Source organism: Ursus arctos, unplaced genomic scaffold (genome assembly GCF_023065955.2).
Source record: "Ursus arctos isolate Adak ecotype North America unplaced genomic scaffold, UrsArc2.0 scaffold_8, whole genome shotgun sequence".
Lineage (NCBI taxonomy): Eukaryota > Metazoa > Chordata > Mammalia > Carnivora > Ursidae > Ursus > Ursus arctos.
In genome coordinates this window covers 65,572,576-65,593,521 of record NW_026623100.1, presented here as the reverse complement: position 1 = coordinate 65,593,521, position 20,946 = coordinate 65,572,576, and the positions used below count along the sequence as shown (strand labels likewise).

At 45.3% G+C, this 20,946-nt stretch overlaps 1 protein-coding gene across 2 annotated transcripts in view; it reads right to left on the bottom strand.

Annotated features, from left to right (window-relative positions):
* HADHA (hydroxyacyl-CoA dehydrogenase trifunctional multienzyme complex subunit alpha) overlaps positions 1-20,946 on the bottom strand; it is a 47,513-nt gene that overhangs the window by 500 nt on the left and 26,067 nt on the right. For both annotated transcript variants that reach the window (XM_026520294.3, XM_048222775.1), the window contains exons 8-19: positions 18,954-19,076; positions 18,371-18,489; positions 16,170-16,226; positions 14,503-14,612; positions 10,772-10,906; positions 8,408-8,579; positions 6,031-6,117; positions 2,777-2,917; positions 2,301-2,369; positions 1,360-1,555; positions 677-791; positions 87-232 (exon numbers count right to left, since the gene is read on the bottom strand). In XM_026520294.3, coding sequence (XP_026376079.2) covers positions 87-232; positions 677-791; positions 1,360-1,555; positions 2,301-2,369; positions 2,777-2,917; positions 6,031-6,117; positions 8,408-8,579; positions 10,772-10,906; positions 14,503-14,612; positions 16,170-16,226; positions 18,371-18,489; positions 18,954-19,076 — 1,470 coding nt within the window. The remainder of the gene's footprint in view (positions 1-86; positions 233-676; positions 792-1,359; positions 1,556-2,300; positions 2,370-2,776; positions 2,918-6,030; positions 6,118-8,407; positions 8,580-10,771; positions 10,907-14,502; positions 14,613-16,169; positions 16,227-18,370; positions 18,490-18,953; positions 19,077-20,946) is intronic.

Genomic DNA, 20,946 nt, shown 5'->3' with positions numbered 1-20,946 from the left:
AAAAGGAAAACCAGGACTTTGCGGAAGGAGACAACAGAACGAGCTCTAGGATAAATCAAGCTACCTTCCCAACTTGCAAGACCAACCTCCAAGACACGGGGGAAAGCCGAGCCCAAAGACTGCGCCGATGTCCCCCTCTGTGGGTGTGGCCAAGATCCCTTCCTGCAGGCACATGACGGCCTCATTCACAAATCTGGTCACCAGGCGGTACTGAATGTCTTCGTCAGAGGAGCTGCCGACGGGGGGAGAGAGACGTTCAGGTAGAGGAAGCGTCACGGGGGGAGGGGTACAGGGGCTGCAGTGCAGAGATGAAGGAAGGCTGGTGCCACTGGCGCTCCGAGGGCCGGCCCTGCTCCTGGCAGGATGGCTCAGAGCTCCTTGCCCTAACTAACCAGAGGCTGGCACCTGGAACGGGCTGGGCGGAGCAGACGGCCGCTCCTGCCAACGTCAGCCATCAATTAGAAATGATAAAGAGGGCTGGGGCGGGGATCTTTCCAAGGCTCAGCTACAGTCCTTACCACGATGCCTGGCAGAAAATGAGACAGGACGTTTCGGAAGGGCAAAAGTATTCTGGTCAGGTAAGGTGATTATCACAGGGAAGATGGAAGACGGCTGAGAAGCTCTGGACTGAAGAGAAACAGGTTCCCACGCTATTAGGTACTTAAAGTTAACTCACACGTCCGACTTCGGGGGCACCTTCAGACTTGCCAAAATACCATCCATGTCAGAATTCACATTCTTACTCTTCACACCCTCCTGGTAGATGTAAAAGCCCTTCCCAGACTTGCGACCTAAAAGAAGCCAGAAGCGGGAGAATTACCAAGTCTCAGAGCCTAGGCCTGCAAGTCCGCTGTAAAGCTCGAGCCTCTCAACTGTGTTCCTGAATTTGTCTGTCTAGCTAAACCCTACAAATTTAGTGTTTGTCAGCAGAGTCGGCAAAGAAGGAAAAACGATCTCGTGTTTCTCAGGGCTTGAAGATCTGTGTATGTGGATGGGAAAGGCCACTTGGGTGAGCTTTAATGTCCAGCTATGCGACACCAGGACCTAGGATATGCCCTGGTCCTAGTGGTGATTTTGCTGTTCCTTTGCCAAGAGAGCGAGCCACGGGGCCGAGTCTGCTCCTGCAGCATCACAAGCGTGTTAGAGGCCTTGGGCCCGATGAAAAGGCCTGTCTTGCGTACCTTGGGCAATGGCAGAGACTCAGGCCAGGGTTCTGCCTAACAGGTTGTCATGAAACCATTTAAAAACTTGCCCATGATAGTGGGCTCTGTGTTCAGGAAAAACTCCCACATGGGCCTTCTGTAACCATGTGTCTCAGGAAACTGCTCTGACGGTGTCAGTTCCTCTGCGGCTACTCACCCAGGAAGCCCCTGGACACCATCTGCTTTAGCAGTTCTACGCTTCCACCTCCAAACCGCTCCCCGAAGGCTTTGCCCAGATCTTCTGATACGTGTTTTGCTACATCCACACCCACTTCATCGACCAGCGTGGCAGCACCCACAGGAAAGCCAAAGCTTGTGGTAAGGGAATCCAGCTTCTTAGGCTCAACTCCTTCCTGAACGGGAGGTAAGCAGGGAACTTAGGGGAGGAAGGCGTTCCAGACCCTCCCGCAAGGGCTCCCCACGCTGGCCCTCCTGCACCTGCTTCTCCTGGGTGCCGCCGGGCCAGGACTGGGGCTGTCCCACTCAGGGAAAGCAAGGGTTTGGGAGCCAATGGGGGAAAGTCTGAGCCTGCCCTAACCCACCGCACTTCTCGGACTGAACGACTTCATTTCAGAGATGAATACGTTATTCATTCCCTCCTTGTCTGCAATTCTGAATCTCAGTAGTCCTGAGATTCCGTGGCAGACAGGGCAAAGTCTCCCACAACTCAGAGAAGAGACCGCCCCACAGAGCAGTGTGGTGGAGCCCCCGAGCCTGTCCGAGGAGGTGTCCCCAAGGAGGTATGTAGCAGAAGCTGCTCCAGCACCTATCAGACCAAGTGGGCCTGTCTGTCTGTCTGTCTGCTCCCGCCTCAAAGGGAGGCAGGAGCTGTGCAGAAGAGCACGTCAGGAGGCGTTTGGTCCTAGTGGAGGAGGGAGGAAGGGAGCAGAGCGAAAGTTCTGCCCCTTGTAGGGCAGCAAATTCCATGATTTCCCACCACTGTGTGGAAGGACCGGGCACAAATGGGGCTTCTTGGAGAAGAGCCTGGACTTGGTGTATTAGAAGGAAGCCTGTTCCTCATCTTGACAGTACTAGTCTGGAGGACTGGTTTAAGGAGTGAGTGGAAGATGCCTCCAACATTCCGAGAGCAGTACCAACCTGGAGGATTCTGAGGACTTCAGACATCATGGGTGCGAGACACCTGGTGGTGTAGAAGCCAGGTCCGTCCTGCCGAGGGAGAGAACGTGAGCTCGCTGGCCCCTCCGCTGTAGGTACGACGCGAGGCTGAAAGCAGGCTCTCTTCCCCACGTGTCATTTCAAAATTCAAGGCAATTTATATTCCCAAACAGAATCGTTAAAATTACATTGTGGGGGAAGCCACAGCCAAGGCAGCACGGCATAGGGTTTCACAGCCACCCGAAAGTTCTGGAATGGCTGGGAGACCCTGCCACGTCCCAGACACTCTCAGACCCTGACTCAGCAGCACAGTCCATACCACTGTCCACACTGCACACAAGGGGAAATCATACCAAAAGGTGACCTATTTCCCCCAAAATAGTTATAAACGAGCCTGAAGGTATAAGGAATCTTAACAGAACTTTGCCCCCATCCGCTGCTGTTACACAGCTCCTTACCTTAACCACAATGATGACCTTCCCCTGCTTGAGCCCGACGGCTACCGCCGAAGCGGTCGTGTCCTTAGATGTTTTCTCGGTTGTGATAATCTCCAACAGCTGCATCTTGTCCACAGGAGAGAAGTAGTGCATGCCGATCACCTGGCAAGGGGAGCGCAAAGCCAACAGAGCTAAGAACGCGGAGGAGGAAACCGGCTAGCACTCATTTTTTTTGCTAGGAAAGCAAGGGAGATCCGGCTGAGTGGTTTGGCTCTGCGGTTCTTTGATAAAAAGTTCAGTATGTTCAGAGGGCTCATTGGAATCTTCCTCTTCCATCTGCTTCTAGAGCCTTCACTGAGGGCAACAGATTCTACCAACAATTAGTGCCAAAATCACAGCTAATGGCCGAACTAGATTTATCACGGAAGCATTCATTCCTCACTCACACTACTGATACTGAGGTTTAGAGGTGGGGGATGCAGGGCTAGGCAGAAGAATCCGTTAATACGCTGGACTGTCAGATGTGTCTGGATTTTACACAGATAGGTCTCACTACCAGGATACTGGGTTTAAATAGCATTTAACATTCCGGGCCATCTGGGTGACTCAGTCGGTTGAACGTCCGACTCTTGATTTCGGCTCAGGTCATGATGTGGGGGTCACTGAGATCAAGCCCTGTGTCGGGCTCTGAGCTCAACGGGGAGTCTGGGATTCTCTCTTTCCCTCTGCCCCTCTCCCCCACCCCCGCATTCTCTTTCTCTCTTTCAAATCTTAAAAAAAATTTATCAACATTCAAATGCACCTGAAGATTTGTTAAACCAATGATTCTCCAAGTGACGTAGCGGGACCAGCAACACTAGCATTGCCTGGGAAATTCAGAACTACAAATTCTCAGGCCCACCCCAGACCCAGGCCTACTGAATGAGAGATTTGGGGCAGGGTCCAGATCTGTGTTTAAGAACCCTTCCAGGGGCGCCTGGGTGGCTCAGTTGGTTAAAGCGGCTGCCTTCGGCTCAGGTCATGATCCCGGGGCCCTGGGACCAAGGCCACATCGGGCTCCCTGCTCGGCGGAGAGTCTGCTTCTCCCTCTCCCTCTGTCTGCCACTCTGCCTACTTGTGCTATCTCTCAAGTAAATAAAATCTTTATGAAAAAAAAAAAAAAGACCTTCCAGGTGATTGATTCTGATACACGCTGAAGTTCAGAACCTCCTACTTAAGCTGACAATTAGTCCTCCCAACTGAATTGCTGTGGGCGAGAATTCATAAATTTATGAATTTAATCATAAAATGTATAGTTCTGCTCCCCCTACCCTTGCTTGAAGATATAACTAATGATATCTACCATTTACTGACTGCTGGCTATCCGCTGTTCTTTAGTACATTCGCCATTTATTCCTTACATTTAATCCATCGCTCTGAACCAGTCAGTCTTATCTTGATGAGGAAAAAAGTCATTGGGGGTTAAAATTGGTAGCTCAGGGTCAGTTAGTGAATGGCAATGGGATTCCATCACAGTTGGCCTGTCTCCAAAGCCTGCCTACTCTCCATTATGTAATGCACAGGTCACTTCAATGTCCCATAAACTTACCAATCCAAAGTTGCTCCTAAACCCTAAACTGTTCCTTATGTCTAAACTAAAAAGACAGGGGCGCCTGGGTGGCTCAGTCGTTAAGTGTCTGCCTTCGGCTCAGGGCGTGATCCCGGCGTTCTGGGATCGAGCCCCACATCAGGCTCCTCCGCTAGCAGCCTGCTTCTTCCTCTCCCACTCCCCCTGCTTGTGTTCCCTCTCTCGCTGGCTGTCTCTGTCAAATAAATAAATAAAATCTTAAAAAATAAATAAACTAAAAAGACAGGACCTGAGTCAGACTCAGACTTCTGAGCAAAAGGAACTAGGCTTTCTGACCTATAACTTATTCCTAATCAAACGCACAGACCTTAAGGTCTTTACTTGGATGGTTTTGACAATTACGTACACGCTCGTGTAATCACTACCGCAAGCAAAATCTATCTGCATGATTCAAGAAAGTTGGGTCAAAGGTGACCAACTTGTCCTGGATAAACAGATGGCTGGTTGCCCTCCCTGTGCCCCTTTGAGCTTAATTTTACATAACAGGGGAAGCAGGTGGCAGAAGGTATCCAGCTACCTGGAGGCCAGGACTGCAAAGCATGACACTTTCCCCACTCCACTGGGAGAATGAGAAGTTAGCATCAAGGAGTCTCCTTCACTGACTTAAATGCTGCCGAGGCGCTCTGAGTGATGTGACACAGCCAAGACTGTCACTCTGCCTTTATACTGTTCCTGTGTCTTCCCTCAGTGTCACACTGCTCCCTGTGACCTTTTCCTGCCGTCCCTGAACCTGCCTCTGTCAGGCCCCATACTGCTTCCATCTTCGGCGTGCTAGGAAATAAGATTACCTTGCCTTACTGAGCTATCAGAATACGAGTAAACAGACTTGTGTTTTCCATGTAAGGACTCTATCTTCATTTCAGCTGCTTAAAGGTCTTTTCTATTTCCTTCCTACTTTTGGCTGGCTCTGGTTAGCTGAGGCTGATTGCTAGAGAGGTGAGGGGTTTTATTTCTCCTTGAGTGATTTCACTTTCCCTGCGTTACTCTGGTAGACAACAGAAGCCCGAAGATAATTTCCAGGCATCATTCCAAATACTCACTGGAAGTGCTTCTGCCCTTTCATGTCCCGGGTAGAAGCTCTCAGTGAACCCACAGGTGGACACGCTTCACCGCACCCCCTGATCTTGTATTCCTGGATGTGGAACTGGAACCAAACCTGTCTTAGATCGTCACCACTGTCCGCTCTGTAGCTGAAGTGATCAAAATTTTGGAGTATCCCCTCTTATTTTAGAGCCTATTTTTGTTAAAATTTAAAAAATGTTTCTAAAGATTTTATTTTTTTGAAGTAATCTCTACACCCAACATGGGACTCAAACTCACAACCCCGAGATCACGAGTCGCATGCTCTACCGACTGGGCCAGCCGGGTGCCCCGTGGGCCTATCTTTAAATACCTAATCGTAATAAAGGTAGGTTTTACGAGCTGTTAGGGATGCAAATCACCTATAAAAGTATACTTTGGTTGTACTTCATTTGTCCCAGCATCTCACAATTGTCACAGTATTAGCTTCTCTGTGCCCAGTTTGGGGGAAGACGTCATCACCCCCTCACCTCACAATGCACACCCGGCCCTTCTCATTTTCTACGCCCTCCTCAGGATGCCCACGGCAGGAAACTACTTCGGGGTCTTCCCTCTGTTTAGAATTTACCTTCTCAGGTCTTTTGCTGACAGCAGCAATCTCATTGATCGGGAGAGCAGATGTGTTACTGGCAAAGATACAGTGATCCGGAATCACCTGCAGGGGAAAAGCATTTAAGAATGTGTCACGTAGGCCTGGGAGATGACTGGAGCCCGAAGCGGAGCTAAGACATGAAACCTGGGCTGGGCCCCGCTACCCCCACAGCTGCTCAGACAGTAGGTACTATTCGGCCAACATTTACAACCACCCAGCGCTTCTGTGATGGGGACTGTGTTGGCCTCGTTCTCTTTCCCATTCAGCCTTCTTTGAGTTCTGGCTCAGCGTCCTAACCTGGAGGCTGCATCTCAGGAGTCAGGTAAATAAGACACCTCAGATAAATACTGAAAAGATAACCTTGAGTCAAATCTCATTCATTTCAAGATCCAGCACGCGTATCAATCCCTCTTCTTGTTTGGATCTGCCCTCGAATCCGAAAGCTGATGATCCCCCCACCTTTTACCTTTATAAGAACAAGCCAGAACATGCATGCCTAGCTCATTTTATACAGGGTGCTGTTAAAACCGTGCACCACTGTAATTAATCCATGGCACACGAATCCTATTAACCATTAGCTTTACCATCCTGGAGAACAGTCTCTAATGGAGACTGTCTCAGCATTCTGTTCACGATCCCAAGTTATTCATGTATTCAGCTGTGTGCATAGAAAACACGGAAGGCACACCTGTTAAATTTGTGCACACTGGGACAGGCAAAATCCTAACACAGGAGATGGGAATCAAGGTTCAAGATACAGGCAACACACTGAAAAGCTGAGTGTAAAATAACATCAATTATAATGGGGACAAAGGTAAAACACCACATTAAGATTTTTCTAAATAGAAAAATGGGGAAAAAGCTAGAGAGGCACCTGTCGGACAAAACCTGGCTCGGCAGTCAGCTGTGTAAGGCCCCCGGATTTTAGTTAATCAAAGTGTGAGCTGAAAGCAGAGCGTGACTGCGAGGAAGTGAAGAGGCTCGAACGGCATGTCTGAGCGCTACGGCGCCTCACGCTGGTGGGGAAACTCTATGAAGAGCAGCGGATGTCTCCAAAGACAGCTGGCACCAATTCCACCCCTCCTGTTTCCTGTGGGGCTCTCCTCCCATCCAGAGGTAAGGTCTACTTCCGCCTCCGGAGTCTTGTGACTTGCTCTTACCAACGGAAAGCAGGAGTGACACTCTGAGCGCCAGGCCTTAAGCAGCCCTGTTTTTTGCCCTCTTAGAAGCCAGAGGTCAACACTGTAGAGTTTGCTCAGAGTCTGCACTTCCTCTTGATCTGATCCCTCTTTCTCTTTCCCTTCCCTTGATCACTAGTTTCCCAACTGCTAAAACTAACACATCCTTCTCCATGCCGCTAGTCCCAAACCCAGATTTTCCAAAGCAAAGGCCACCACCTAGTCAGCTCGTCCATGCCCTTCTCTCCATGCTGCCCGCGTCTGCTTGCGCTGCTCCTCGGGATCTACCTGCCTCGGCTCAGGTACCCTCGAAGCCTCGGGAACACGCCTACCTCTCTGCGCCGAAATGCCGCTCAGCACAGAGGGAATACAATCCACGCAGCTCCTCTGAACCTCCTCCCTCGGCCGACTCTACATTACCCTTAGTCGAAAGGAAAGGTTTTCCAATGCACGGATTCCACAGCGGAAGCCGTCCCAAACAGAGCTGCTCGTCTTGTTTCTCAGCCCTCCGTAGGCTGTGTGGTGAAGCAGGGACCGTCCTCCTGCAGAGGCCACTGTAAGACTACGGCCACTACTCAGGACACCGGGAGTGCGGCCGAGCCAGTGCCATTTCGTGTGCACAATGTCCAATTCGGTTTATTTAACTGTAGACTGCTGCTCCAGGCCCCGGTTCTATCTTGCACCCGGGTTACTGTCATTTGTTCTCCTCTGGGCTCTTTCTTTACACCACCCACAACAGGAACTTGTTTTGTTTGTTTTGTTCCTGGCATGTAGAGCGGTTGAGATCAAGACCAAAGCAGCATTCCCACAAAGTAAGCATCTGAAATCTGCCTGGAGAGAGAATTTCTCCGCTACTTCCTGTGCTGGCTAGACCTGAAGTTTAGTTATGGCTTGTGGCCGCACCGAAATGTCAAGACCGTGAGCTGTACTCCATGAGGTTATCTATGTCTGGGTGACTGAACTCCCACAGAATGTTAATGAGCCTTGCTTTTCTTACCTCAGGACTCAGACTTGACTTTGAAACATACATACTGTGCATGGGTTCACATAAAAACGCCTAAGTTTGGACATGAACAACCCTATAAAAAGAACCATGAGTTTCCTTTTAAAAAAGCCTCTCTCTCTGTCCTCCGCTCACCAGGCTACGATTCAAGCGCAAGAGGCCTCTCACTTACCGCTTCTACTTCCTTTAGCACTCTGTGCTTAAGACTAAGGTCCTCAAAGACAGCTTCAATCACCATGTCAGCCTTTTCAAAACCCTGGTAATCGAGCTGCCCCATCAAGTTGCTGAAAATGGAGTCCCTTTCAAATGATGTTAGAGCTTTCTTCTTCACTTTATCATTCAATCTAGAAAAAACACAGTCCTAGTCAGAAGGAAGAATAGCAAACTTAACATTTATTGAGCGTCCACGGGCCAGACACTGCGTTATGTTTTTTACCAACTCTGCGAGGCAGTTCTGTTACTCCCATTTTGAGAGAGAAGAGTTGCTCAAATAGGCTCAGAGGGACGCATGGTCAAGTGGCTAGGTACTAGGCCAAAGGCAGGTTGGCCCTCAAGTCCACATCCTTTCTCCTGTAAGATGCCTGTAAATGTGAAACTTACATAAACTCTATCACTCATAAAACAGTTAAATTTGCCAAGAGGAGTAAACACAAATACTGGAATGGCAAAACAAAGAAGCGGCTCTGGTAACTCTCTCCCTGTAACAGAGGAAACACCCAACGTGTGTCCTGGACCACGTGGACTTAGACCTGATTATACATCATTTTGTTATTCTGTAAATGTCATCTTCTGGAAAAGAGAGACCAAGCATTATTTCTTATATTCTTAATCTATTTCCCAGTCAGCACATAGTAAGTAGTATTATATAGATTATATAAAATATTAACTCAAGGTTTCTTCTTTCCCACAGGGAGATAAAAAGGATTCCTGCTACTCAGACTTTAACTGATTACTTTTCACTGCCAAGAAAAACAGGCTCTCTCAGGTTATAATCTGACCACACTTTCAGAATAACTAGAATTTTCCTCTGAATGAAGAATGGAACTAAATCCCATTCATTAATTTCCTTAACCAAAAGAAAAATTAGAGCCACAAGGTAGGTTCTAAGAAGTATTCAAAGTCTTAAAAATATGGGTTCAACTCTCTTGGTTTCTGACCACCATGTGAGCAGTCAGCAAACCAGATGTCTGTCAGAGTCCAGAATGTTATTAGTTGCTCTAATCTCACAGGAAACAGGTCACAAGTCAGCAGTACGGTGAGGGGCACTCGCCAGAGCCTGAGGTTTCTGAGGCCCAAAGGGAAAGGTGGGGCACCTAAATCCAGAAGGGACAGAGTGGACCCTACGCTAGCACAACAATTTCTCATTTTGGTGACTGTACGGGATGGCGTTTAGGGGTGCTCACATGCTAGTCTCAGGGCAATGCTGTTATCGAGCACATGCCAATTTTTTTTTCTTCTGGTCACGAATCTTTTACTCCAACTCCTTGCTGTTTTACAATAGTCTGCCAAAATGATTAAACCTGCCATGCCGTGTACGGTAGCAATAAGAGCCTCCCTGCAGAAAAGAGCTCACACATGCTGAAGCTCCATAACCCCATTTAAGAAACAACAACTAAAAAAGCTCACTCAAGGGGCACCTGGGTGGTTCAGTTGGTTAAGTCTCTGCCTTGCGTCATGATCCCAGGTCCTAGGATCGAGCCCCGCATCCGGCTCCCTGCTCAGCAGGGGGGTCTGCTTCTCCCTCCTCCTCTGCCCCGTCCTCCCTGCTTGTGTTCTCTCTCTCTCTCAAATACATAAATAAATAAATCTTAAAAAAAAAAATTCAACTGAAAGTCACACGTAGGACAGTCTACGTGCAGCCAGCTTGTCCATTACACTGGACCATGGAACTGGGCTAAAACCAATTTCTAGTCTGGCCAAGTGGCTGCTCAGTTTCTCCCCCTCTGCAAAACAGGCAGCATGTGGAAGGAAGAAAGGGATAGGTGGGCAGGAGGGAGAGTAATATTCACCTTTTATTAATTCAGAGGTAAGATGGAGACACAGTCTACAAAGCCTCAGACATTGTGGAATCAAATGTTTCCTGCTTCCCTACAGTAACGCCAGCCAAGAAATAGAAGGTTCATGAGTTTTGATCCCAGCCCCACCTTCAATGTGCAGTTATGGCACATTTCCTCCATCCTTGTCTTCCACAAAGTCGTGCTGTTTCAGTGTTCCATAACAATATGGCAGTGAGACGGCAACCACCAAAATTCACAAACCTGAGAATTTCTAGTCTTGATATCAAAGCATAAAATAAATGGCATTTAAAAATATCTGATAGTTTGCTCTTCTGCAGTCAGATATTACAGATTTCAATGATGTGAATGGTTTATACTATGTGCAATAAAACGAAGGGAAAGGAATAAGTATTTCTAAAAATCAAAGGAAACAGCTTAAGTATGGAGCATCCAGTACTCACCATGTTCGGGGGAAAAAGGAACCTGTAATGGCAAAAAACAAACAGCACTCTGCTGACAGAGGCAGGGAGCTGGCTTACCCTTTGAACACCTGCTGCTGTCCTCGGCCCAGCCCGGCTAGGGTAGCATCTTTAAGTATGGTCTTCAGGCCCTTATCCACAGAGACCTGGGCAATGCCGGCTCCCATCAGCCCCGCACCAAGAATGGCGAGGTGCCTAGAAGGAAGCATGAATGACTTTTGGTAAACTAATCATTTCAGTAAAAGTGGGAGATTGCCCAAGTAATTCAATAAACCAACGAAAGCAGGCACAACAATAAGGTATTTTAAATAATTTTTATCTATAAAATCTGTATCTATAAATAAATTTTATGTATAAAAATCTATATAAAGATTTTATAAATAAGGTATTTTAAATAATTTTAATCTATAAAAAATTTAAATAATTTTTTTTAAAAAACTCATTTTCAAATTTATTTAATTTTTTGAGAGAGAGAGAAAGACCAAGAGCATGCGAGTACTTGAACAGTGTGGGGGCGGGAGAATCTCAAGCAGGCTCCACGCCTATCATGGAGCCCAACACCCGGCTGGATCCCATGACCTGAGCCGAGACCAAGAGTCGGATGCTTAACCGACTGAGCCACCCAGGCTCCCCCTTTTAATTAATTAATTTAGAGAGCTTGTGAGTGGGGCAGAGGGAGAGATTTTCAAAGTTAAAGGCAAAAATCCACTAGGTCTAAAAGAATTGGCCTACACAAGAAGACAGAATTATATCGATCTTCAATCAGGCCTGGAGATCAATGAAAACAAAACGACCTGGTTTATGTTGAAGTCAACATGAGCATTTCTGGTTTCCAAACAAAAGCCAATTTGTAGTGATATGCCCAAAGACTAACCTCTCTTCTGACTACTTATCTGTTAGTGCTTTTACCATTTTCCTGTAAGCTTTCATTTCTCCTGAAATTTGTGCCGTTATTACTCCTTACTTGGATTAGATCCAAATTCTCCTGGATGGTTTCTTTGCTTCCAGACCTTAACCCCCTCCTCACAAATACCTCCATACATGCACATTCCCGCCTTTCCCACCCCCAACTTCTCTTGAACTTGTCAGAACCATCTGGCTCACCCCCACAGTATTCTGGAATGGCTCCGTGTACGTTAGTTTTGTCTCCTCAGTTAAATTCTTAGTATTTTGTGGGCCAGAGATCATATCTGATTATTCTTTTTAGTTTTCCATAGTTATGGAGCAATATGCCATACTCCCATAGTAAATAACTAAAAAATTTTTTTCTAGAACAAAAGCCTAAGTTTACAGCACTATGTAGACCTAAATTACACTTGTAATACTAGGATAAAGTTTCATTCCCAACAATCCTGATTATAATGTTTAAGTATCAGGTTTATGACCTGAAAGGGAAACCTAATTTCAAATCCTGGAAGCATCTATCAAATGTAGCTTTGTAGTAACACATACATTTATATGGTGAGTGGGTTTTGGGTATTTGGGTTTTTTTTTTTTTTTTTTAAAGATTTATTTATTGGGGCGCCTGGGTGGCTCAGTTGGTTAAGCAGCTGCCTTTGGCTCAGGTCATGATCTCCAGGTCCTGGGACTGAGCCCTGCACGGGGCTTCCTGCTCAGCAGGGGGTCTGCCTCTCTCCCTCCCTTCTTCTGCCCCTCCCCACCATTCCTTCTCTCTCTTTCTCTCTGAAATAAAGAAATGAAATCTTAAAAAAAAAAGAGAGAGAGAGAAAACAAGTAAGGAATTCAAACAGTTATCCAAGGTGAGGGGAAAGAGCCCAGAGACAGAAGTGGAGGAAGCAGGGGCATTACTGGCGGTGCAGAAAGCAGGAAAAAGGCTACCCTTTCTTCAATTCTTCAAGGGTTTTTTTTTTTTTTTCAAGTTTATTTATTTAAGTAATCCGTATACCCAACGTGGGGCTCAAGCTCATGACCATGAGATCAAGAGTCACACACTCTTCCTACTGAGCCAGCCAGGCGCCCCAATTCTTCAAGGTTCTTTAGTAAATCTTCCGTTCATTCTATCCTGCCTTGGATACCCTACAATTAATTCCTTATCTCCTTTTTCCTCATTTATTTCCCAAGTGAGGCCAACTCTTACATCACCCTGTTTTTCTGTCCATTTAGTTCTGAGTTTCTGAATTTCTGATTCAAGGTGATTCTTTCTTATTTGCAAATGCTTATTTAAGGATACTTCATTCATGTTCGGAAGTGTTCTGTTAACAGTTTTCTTCTCTATTGTGGCTGTTTTTGGGGGGAGAATTTTTATAAGCTTAAGTATTTTGATTCTCATTTTATTTCTTTTTATATGAGACTTATGTGGATGTTACCTGTGTTTTTTATGTATTTGGTATAATAACAGCCCCCCCAGGTGGCATTAGGTGCTAGCTGCATATGACAGGAAGAGGTATATGCAGACAGTAGGAGGCTGGAGTGGCTCATCAGGTTTCGTAATTTAAGAGGACTCTCTTCAGTTGCAAAGTGTAGTCTCTTTAATTCATGGCATTTTTTGGTAGGTGAAAGGATGGGGGTTAAGGGGTAGGGTGGGGGAGAGGTAGAAGTTGGTGTGTGTTTTACAGTTTTGTAATTTTGCAGGACTCAATATTTTTCTCTCTTGCTTCCTTTTCTTCCCTGTTTAATAAAGTTTCCCTCTTACATAATTAGAAGTTAGCAGTGTATCTGCCTTCTATTTATGCCATGCATGGGGAATGGGTCCTTGTTTATGTCTGATTTTTGTAGAATGTATGAAGAGATGCCGACTTAGGTGGCCATCTCATTCCAGTGCAGCATGGAAGGGATTAACCTCAGCCACTGAATGCGAGATACTGTCCACCGTGGGGAGAATAAGCGCCACGGACTGGTACTGAGTGCTGCTGACCAACACGTGTGCCGGAGAAGCAGTTACGGTCGTAGCTCATGTTCTATTTGGAAATCAGCTCTCTGGGCTAACATCTGACCCAAATTTCTTACCCGTTTGACTTCCATTTGGATTGTAATCCCATTAAAGGTGAAGGGGATGGAGAAGGTAGTAACATTAGCTGCTCTGAAAGCCCTCACAGTAACTCAGATAGAGCAATGTGTCTCAACCTTGGCATTCCTGACATTTGGGATTAGATTACTGCGATTCTTAGGCTGGTCCCATGCACTGCGGGATGTTTGCCAGCATCCCTGACTTCTGCTCACTAGATGCCAGAAACACCTGTGACAACCGAAAATGTTTCCAGACATCACCAATGATCCCTGGGGGGCAACATTCCCCAGGCTGAGAGCCACTGAGCTAGAAGGTGAATTTAGGGGCATTATGAAAGTTAAAATGCTGAAGAGCTTTTGGACAGCATAGCATTGAAAGGCTAGCTGAAAAGAATGGACATAAAACAGGCAAGTAGAATCTTAAGTGTTTAGGTTGTAAGCTAGAAGGATAAGCCTTTAACAGTCAGAATGAGACTTCATTTTTTTTTAAGGGGGAAGAAGAGTGAGTTCCCAGAGATGGTATCTCAAGTCCCAGGAAGACACAAGATCATTAAACAGTGCATAGTGTGTGTGTTTGGTTTGGGAACAGGGGACATAGCCAGATTTCTAGGGGACATCAGCAGCAAGACAAGAAAGCCTCTGTAGGAGCCATTAGAGAGGTCTGGGGAAAACTCGGCACAGGCAGAACTCTGGAAGCCAAAAAGTTCTTAGTCGGAAAAGGGATCTAACGTGCTCAGGACAGAAGAGGTGCAGGTAAGACGGAAAGTATGAGTTTAGCTCTGGAGTGAAAGCTACAAGGGCTCTCTAGGTGGAGTTTAACTTACTTTGCTTCCTTCTGTGGAGCTCCAAATTTATTTTTCTTACACAGGACTTGACCATGATAAAGTCCTATCAAGGCCTTTGATTCTTTGGTCATTGTAAGCTCTGCAAATTTCTGAAAAGTAAAGGAGAACAGGAAAAAGTAGAACTTCAGAGTCTCGGTGATGGGGGTTCCTTCGGTCGGGTTTCCCTGCAGAACAGAGGTAACACACGCGGAGCCCTGGGTGCTCCGGGGCCCCCGGGGTGTCTTCTCACCGGCAGTACTTTCCCACTGCTGCTTTGAGCAGGATCTGGACACATCTGAGCTCTCAGATTCTCTGCACCAGAGGTAGCAGTAACTAACCGTTTTCATGGAGCTAGAGTGTCGGGGCCAAAAGGGACCTTCACAGTCCTCTCAAACCCCCTCTCATTTTGAAGACTGGGAAGAGGAGGCCCGTGAAGTCACCACACCACCTCAAGTGGCAGAAACACTGTTGCTTTGAAAAGTACCCTAATGCTTACAGAGAGGAAGTCTCAGGTTAGTGGTTAAGAACATGAGATTTAGAGTCTGGGTTTGATAGAACCGGGTTTGAATCCTGCCTCTGCTATTTCCCAGTTGTGAAGCTCTCTTCATCCTTAAAATGGGAAAAACAATACTTATTTTACAGTATTGCTGGAATTAGATGAGAATGCTAGTAAAATGACTAGGGTCTCAAGGTCAGCTATCATCATCATCAAGACTACTAGAATTTACTGGTATGGTTACAAATAGCATTTCAAAGGAAGAATACCGCTAATAAAGTTGCTTTCATGTCCTAATCGAACATGAAACAATGTTCTACTAATCTTGAGACACTGGATTCTATTCAGTAAACCAGTGATTTTCAAACTGTGGGTAGAGATCCATCAGTGGTCATGAGTTTAGTGGTTTGTGATACGTAGAACAGACAGGAAATACCAAGTACGACATACACAGTAAGGACCACAACCGATTCATGAAACCTGTGCTTCAATTACCTATGTACACGTGTAGCTGGACAGGAGGCCAAAGACTAAAGCAGAGCGCACTGCAATAAGCAACCAGTATAAGAAACGTTTTCTCTTGAACTTGTCCTGACCTCTTGCAATACCTTCTGTCTTATTATCAAAGAGCAGTCATTCTTCAATGATTGCTTAAAACTTAAAAACAACCCACACCACTTCAATCTGCAATACCACCAACTCGTTGGAAAAGTGGGAAGAGGTGATAAGGCTGGTTCATACGCCCCTCTGTGTCCTTTTAGTGGCTACACAACATTTCCTTCCATTCTCTAGTTCACCAAAGAGAGGCCGGCCTTCGAAGTCCTATTGCTAGGCCCTAACGAGGAAGAAACCTATTTTTCTATCAATGTATTCATTTTACCACAACAAAACCAGCCCAACTCCAGAACATAAACATCCCAGTGATTCATTCAGAAAGGATCAGAACTCTGGCCCTGCTCTCCCTAGACCCTCATTACTGAGAGCAAGTTCAAACAGCAGGGACTAAGGTGTTCTCAACATCCACTCACTCACTGAGATTAACCCTAAGAAATAATCACAGGAAGAAAAACATTTGGGTAGGCTTTGGGTACTTTTTCTTTTTTCAGCTTTACACAGAATTTTAGATCTTGATTTTCTTGAATAACAAAAAATGGAAAAGAAAGAACTTTACCTGAGATTCAGAAAGATAGCCAGCATCGCTCCCTTGCTCAATTCCAGTCTTTACCACCTGAAAAACACATAACACTTGTTCGTTGTTGCAAGGGGTGGGCGAGATGCAGACTAACACTGAGTAAAACTGCTAGCTCGTCAGTCTTCAAAGAGAGAGTCAAAAGTCTGGAAGTGGAGTAAGAAAGATGAGAAGACTGAGTGGCTGCTTAAGACTGACTTCAGTCTCCATCTCCGAGGTCACTGCTACAACTAGCATAAAATGGAAGACAATGTCAGAGTGGGAAAAGAAGACCGAGGTCCCACAACTCAAACTCTTACGTCCTTATCCACCTCTAGAGCGCTGTCCCATCAGAGAGCTGCTGTCAGTGCTGACCAGGCTGAGAAAAGGTCTCCCCTTCCCTCTTAAATACCACCCCTCCTGCTGAAATGGTTCTGCTGGCTTCTCTCCGGCTCCAACACAGGCACACCCCCAGAGCTCCACCCTCAGCCCCTTTCTCCCTCCCTGCATTCTTCCTCAGGCCCATCATCTACTCTGTCACGTTACTCATGAACCCTATAAATTCAACTTAACGTCTGACGGAAGTCCTATCCTAAGTACAATGGCAAGTATAAAAGACGAAGTGACCCTGTACTCAATCACCATAATATGGGGGGAAGACAAATTTATTAAAAAAAAAATACCACACCCACAAACAAATCTACATTCTTAACTGTTGTTTGTCTGAACTCCTGTTGCTTGAATTTCCTGAAACATCTAAACTCAGCACTTCTGAAAACTTAACTCATAATCTCTTCTCTTCGGCAAGTCCCTTACTACCTTCACCTTTTTACTCTTCTGTCTCGGGGTCTTATTCAAACGTCAAGTGTGAATTACCAAGATAGCTTCCAACTTCGGGTCTCTACTTTGTCTCTCCTTCTAAACCGTTCTTACTATGACCGTGTTCTCTAAGATCTATATAGGACAAAGGTCAAATTTCCAAACTCATTACTGTCAATCTTCTAAACGCGAGGCTCATTGTGCTCTTTGTACACATTCCACTATCCTACAAAATCTGATCTCATTAAATGTTCCTTGAAGAGCCTCATGCTTTCTAACTTCTGTAACTTTGCTCAGAATGCCCACACTACCTGGTACTACCGTCTCTTCATCTATTCTCTACCCCCTTTCCAGGGCTTAGGTCAAATTCTGTGAGGCTCTTCCCCCCCCTTTTTTTTTTAAGATTTTATTTATTTATTTGACAGAGAGATAGCCAGCGAGAGAGGGAACATAAGCAGGGGGAGTGGGAGTGGAAGAGGAAGAAGCAGGCTCCCAGAGGAGGAGCCCGATGTGGGGCTCAATCCCAGAAGGCCAGGATCACGCCCTGAGCTGAAGGCAGATGCTTAATGACTGAGCCACCCAGGCGCCCCCTGTGAGGCTCTTCCTAATCTGTCTGGCTTACAGTGACTGTTTCCTCCTCTGTGCATTTAGCCATCTTCCTCTGTCCCAATTATCTGGCAGTGGTCCCATGCTGGCGCCTAACGCCCCTTGCACTACAGTCACCTGTCTCACCACAGATACACATCTCATCTCCCCAGCCCACACTGGAGATGGGTGAGGGAAGGGAATCATGGGTCCTATTTTAGGCACTTTGGTGTCTTTTCCTCAAAATATATTTGTTGGCTGATTTATTCTCCGTATTTGAAGACTTAGATTATACGCTCTCTTGATCTTAGACTTTCCAGACTGAAGACTAAAGAATTTCTAAGTTTTAAAGTCTACCTTTAGACAGAAGTTCTTAACCCTGTGATCATTTTACTTATCCTCCTTGATCTTTTTCAGAACTTCTCCATATCATTACACCTTTTTTATAATTCTGGAAATGGGGAAGTCAATGAGACATTTTAGGTAACTGACAATGGTTTCAACTAAGACCATCCATTTTGTTTCAACTGCCTCTTAATTAATGCCCAATATTTCACTGGCCTTGTTATACTGACATAACATAGCTTTTTTTCTGGTTTGTAACTGGTAGTTTTAAACTCATTATTCCCAAAATATCCTTTGATAAGCCCTCATAGCTAGCTTTATTTTTAGTGAGCACTGTAACAGCAGAATTAAGAACTTCAGTATTGGCAGACACGGTTCAGAACGGCAATAAAGAATACTGCTCCATACAAGGGGAGGAAACAGGAGAAATGAAGGAATATGCGGTGAAGACTCACATCGATTATTTTCAGAGGTGCAGGATAAAGACCTTTGGTCTGTTTTCGTACTTTTTCTTCCACCTTTTTGTAAATCTGTTGCCTGACAAATGGAATACTCATGGCATATGATGTCAATTCTGTAAAAGAAAACGCTTTTAGGTACTTATTGGAAAAAGGCTAGCCTCCCTTGTTAGTTTGTTCGGTAAACTCCATAAAAATGCAATAATTATATCCATCTGAAAGAACTTTTCTTTATTTTGATATACAAAATCCAAATTGCAACCCGAAGCACTTCTACACACACGGTTTAATTAGTTGATAAATGCTAAAGCTGGGTGTTGGGTGCATAGGTGCTTATTACACTATTATTCTTTTGTACTAATGCTTCAAATTTTCCAAAATAAAAAGTTAAAAAAATGGCTGTAACCAACCAGTGTAAGGTTTAGGACTTGATCCTAGAGCAGAGCTGTTGTACTCCTTAAGGATGGCTCTACGCTTGGAGTAAATAATGCATTCACCGCTCTCCCAATTATTTGATAGCAAATAAAATTAAACTCTCTGGAGATAACCTTTGCCTTTGTTCTTTAATAATGATACTCACTTTCTACTAATCCCTTATCTCTCTTTATAGAGATTTTCTTATCGGATAGTCCTTTGGCAAAAGTAACTGCAACTTCTTCTAAGTATTCAATTGTCCGTTCCTCTGGAGGTTTTAAGCCTGGTCCTGTAAAGATGAACACAACAGACTGGAGTGTAAATCACTTTCAGCACAGCTTTACGTCAGACCAGAAACTGGTAGGTGGCAAGTCATGAGCTACGGACTCAAAGAAGAGAAGTAACACTGAGCAAAGGTGCGACAATGTGCTCCTAGATAGAAAACCAGGTCTTAAGTCCTATTAGTCTGGCTTCTATTTCTGTGTAGGATGTAGAATGTCTCATGAGGCCTGTATTCTTGCTGCAAAACTGTGGACCAAAATGAAGAACTTGTAAAATCACACATTTGTAAAGCTATGAGAGAGTGGTGGAAGCAACGAGGACCATACAAACTAAAATTCCAGAGAGGGAAGAGCCTGTCTCAGGTGAACTGATGATTGCTGGATATTTTCTTTTCTGAGGGTAAGTGTTGCTTCTGGGCATGGGCTGAGGGTTAGACTACTTGGCTCAAGCAGAAGGATGCTCCTGGGGGCTAGTGAAATGATCAGTTTTTGGAGGTCACACACAATGATCAGAAGCTAGAAGAAACCAAATGCAAAGCTAGTCTTCCCCATGGAACATTCATGGAATTCTAAGGTGGTATGGTGGTTGGAAGGGCTGGGTCGAAAAGCTAGAGGGGAATCTCTCACAGTGTCAAGATGTTTAGCACAGGGGCGCCTGGGTGGCTCAGATGGTTAAGCGGCTGCCTTCAGCTCAGGTCATGATCCCAGGGTCATGGGATTAGGCCCTGCATCAGGCTCCCTGCTCAGCAGGGAGTCTACTTCTCCCTCTCCCTTTATTGTCCCCCCTGCTTGTACTCTCTCACTCTGTCAAATGAATAAATAAATAAATAAATAAATAAAATCTTAAAAAAAAAAAATGTTTAACACACAAAGTACTTCTATGGAGAAAGGAGCATGCCAAAAATATGCAACTCATTTTCTACTTAAGGCATCTGCTCTATATTGAACTTGCTTGAGTCAAGAAACTAAAGAGCTAGGCTCCAAAAATCCAAAAGCTATTTTTACAGGGTTGTGAAAACAGACATCTACCAGGCTCTCAACCAAAAGCCTGGAAGGAGGTGGTGGCTGGGGTTGAAAAGGCAATCCTGTGCAGTCTGGTGGTATGTAGGAAACAAAATCCCAATAGTGGGAGGAGGCTAAAACAAATAGGTAACCACTATGTCCCTTAAGGCATGTGCCCTATTGTGAAAGTATGTGAAAGAGGATGACAAAGAATTGAGCCCCAGACTTCTGAATGGGGTGAAAGTGCACAGGGCCCACAAAAGCCACAATGAGCCTGTAGGGAGGCCAATGCCACTGGAACTTGTAAAGCAGAATGCTGGAGGGTAGTTGCTCCACGAAAGGAAAGCTCCAGAGATCTATAGAGGGCCCTCTGGCTGAGTACTGCTCTCCACATGCATGAGATGAAAGTACCTGAGGCTTCTTTTCTTAAAGGCATGAAAAGGAGCAAGAAAAAAATGGCCTAAAGACAAGAGGCAAATTGACTGATAAAAACAGATGCAGAAATGAAGACAGAATTAGCAGACACAATGTTAGAAAGGCTATTGTAAATTCACGCCATTCGTTCAAGAAAGTAGAAGAAAACAGAAACATAATGAAGAGAAACTGAATACATAGAAGTGAATTAAAAGTTACTTCTAGATATGAAAAAAATCAACACCTGAAATGAAAAATACACAGGACTGGATAACAGCAGCTTATACACCAAAGAAGAAAAGATCAGGAAATTTAAATACATGGCAACAGAAAATATACAGACTGAAAAAGAAAAACTGCTTAATTTTGGGACAATATCAAGTAATCTAACATATATGAAGTTGGAGTCCCAGAAAAGGGGTGGGGGAGATGGGAAAATATTGGAAGAAATGGCCAAAAAGT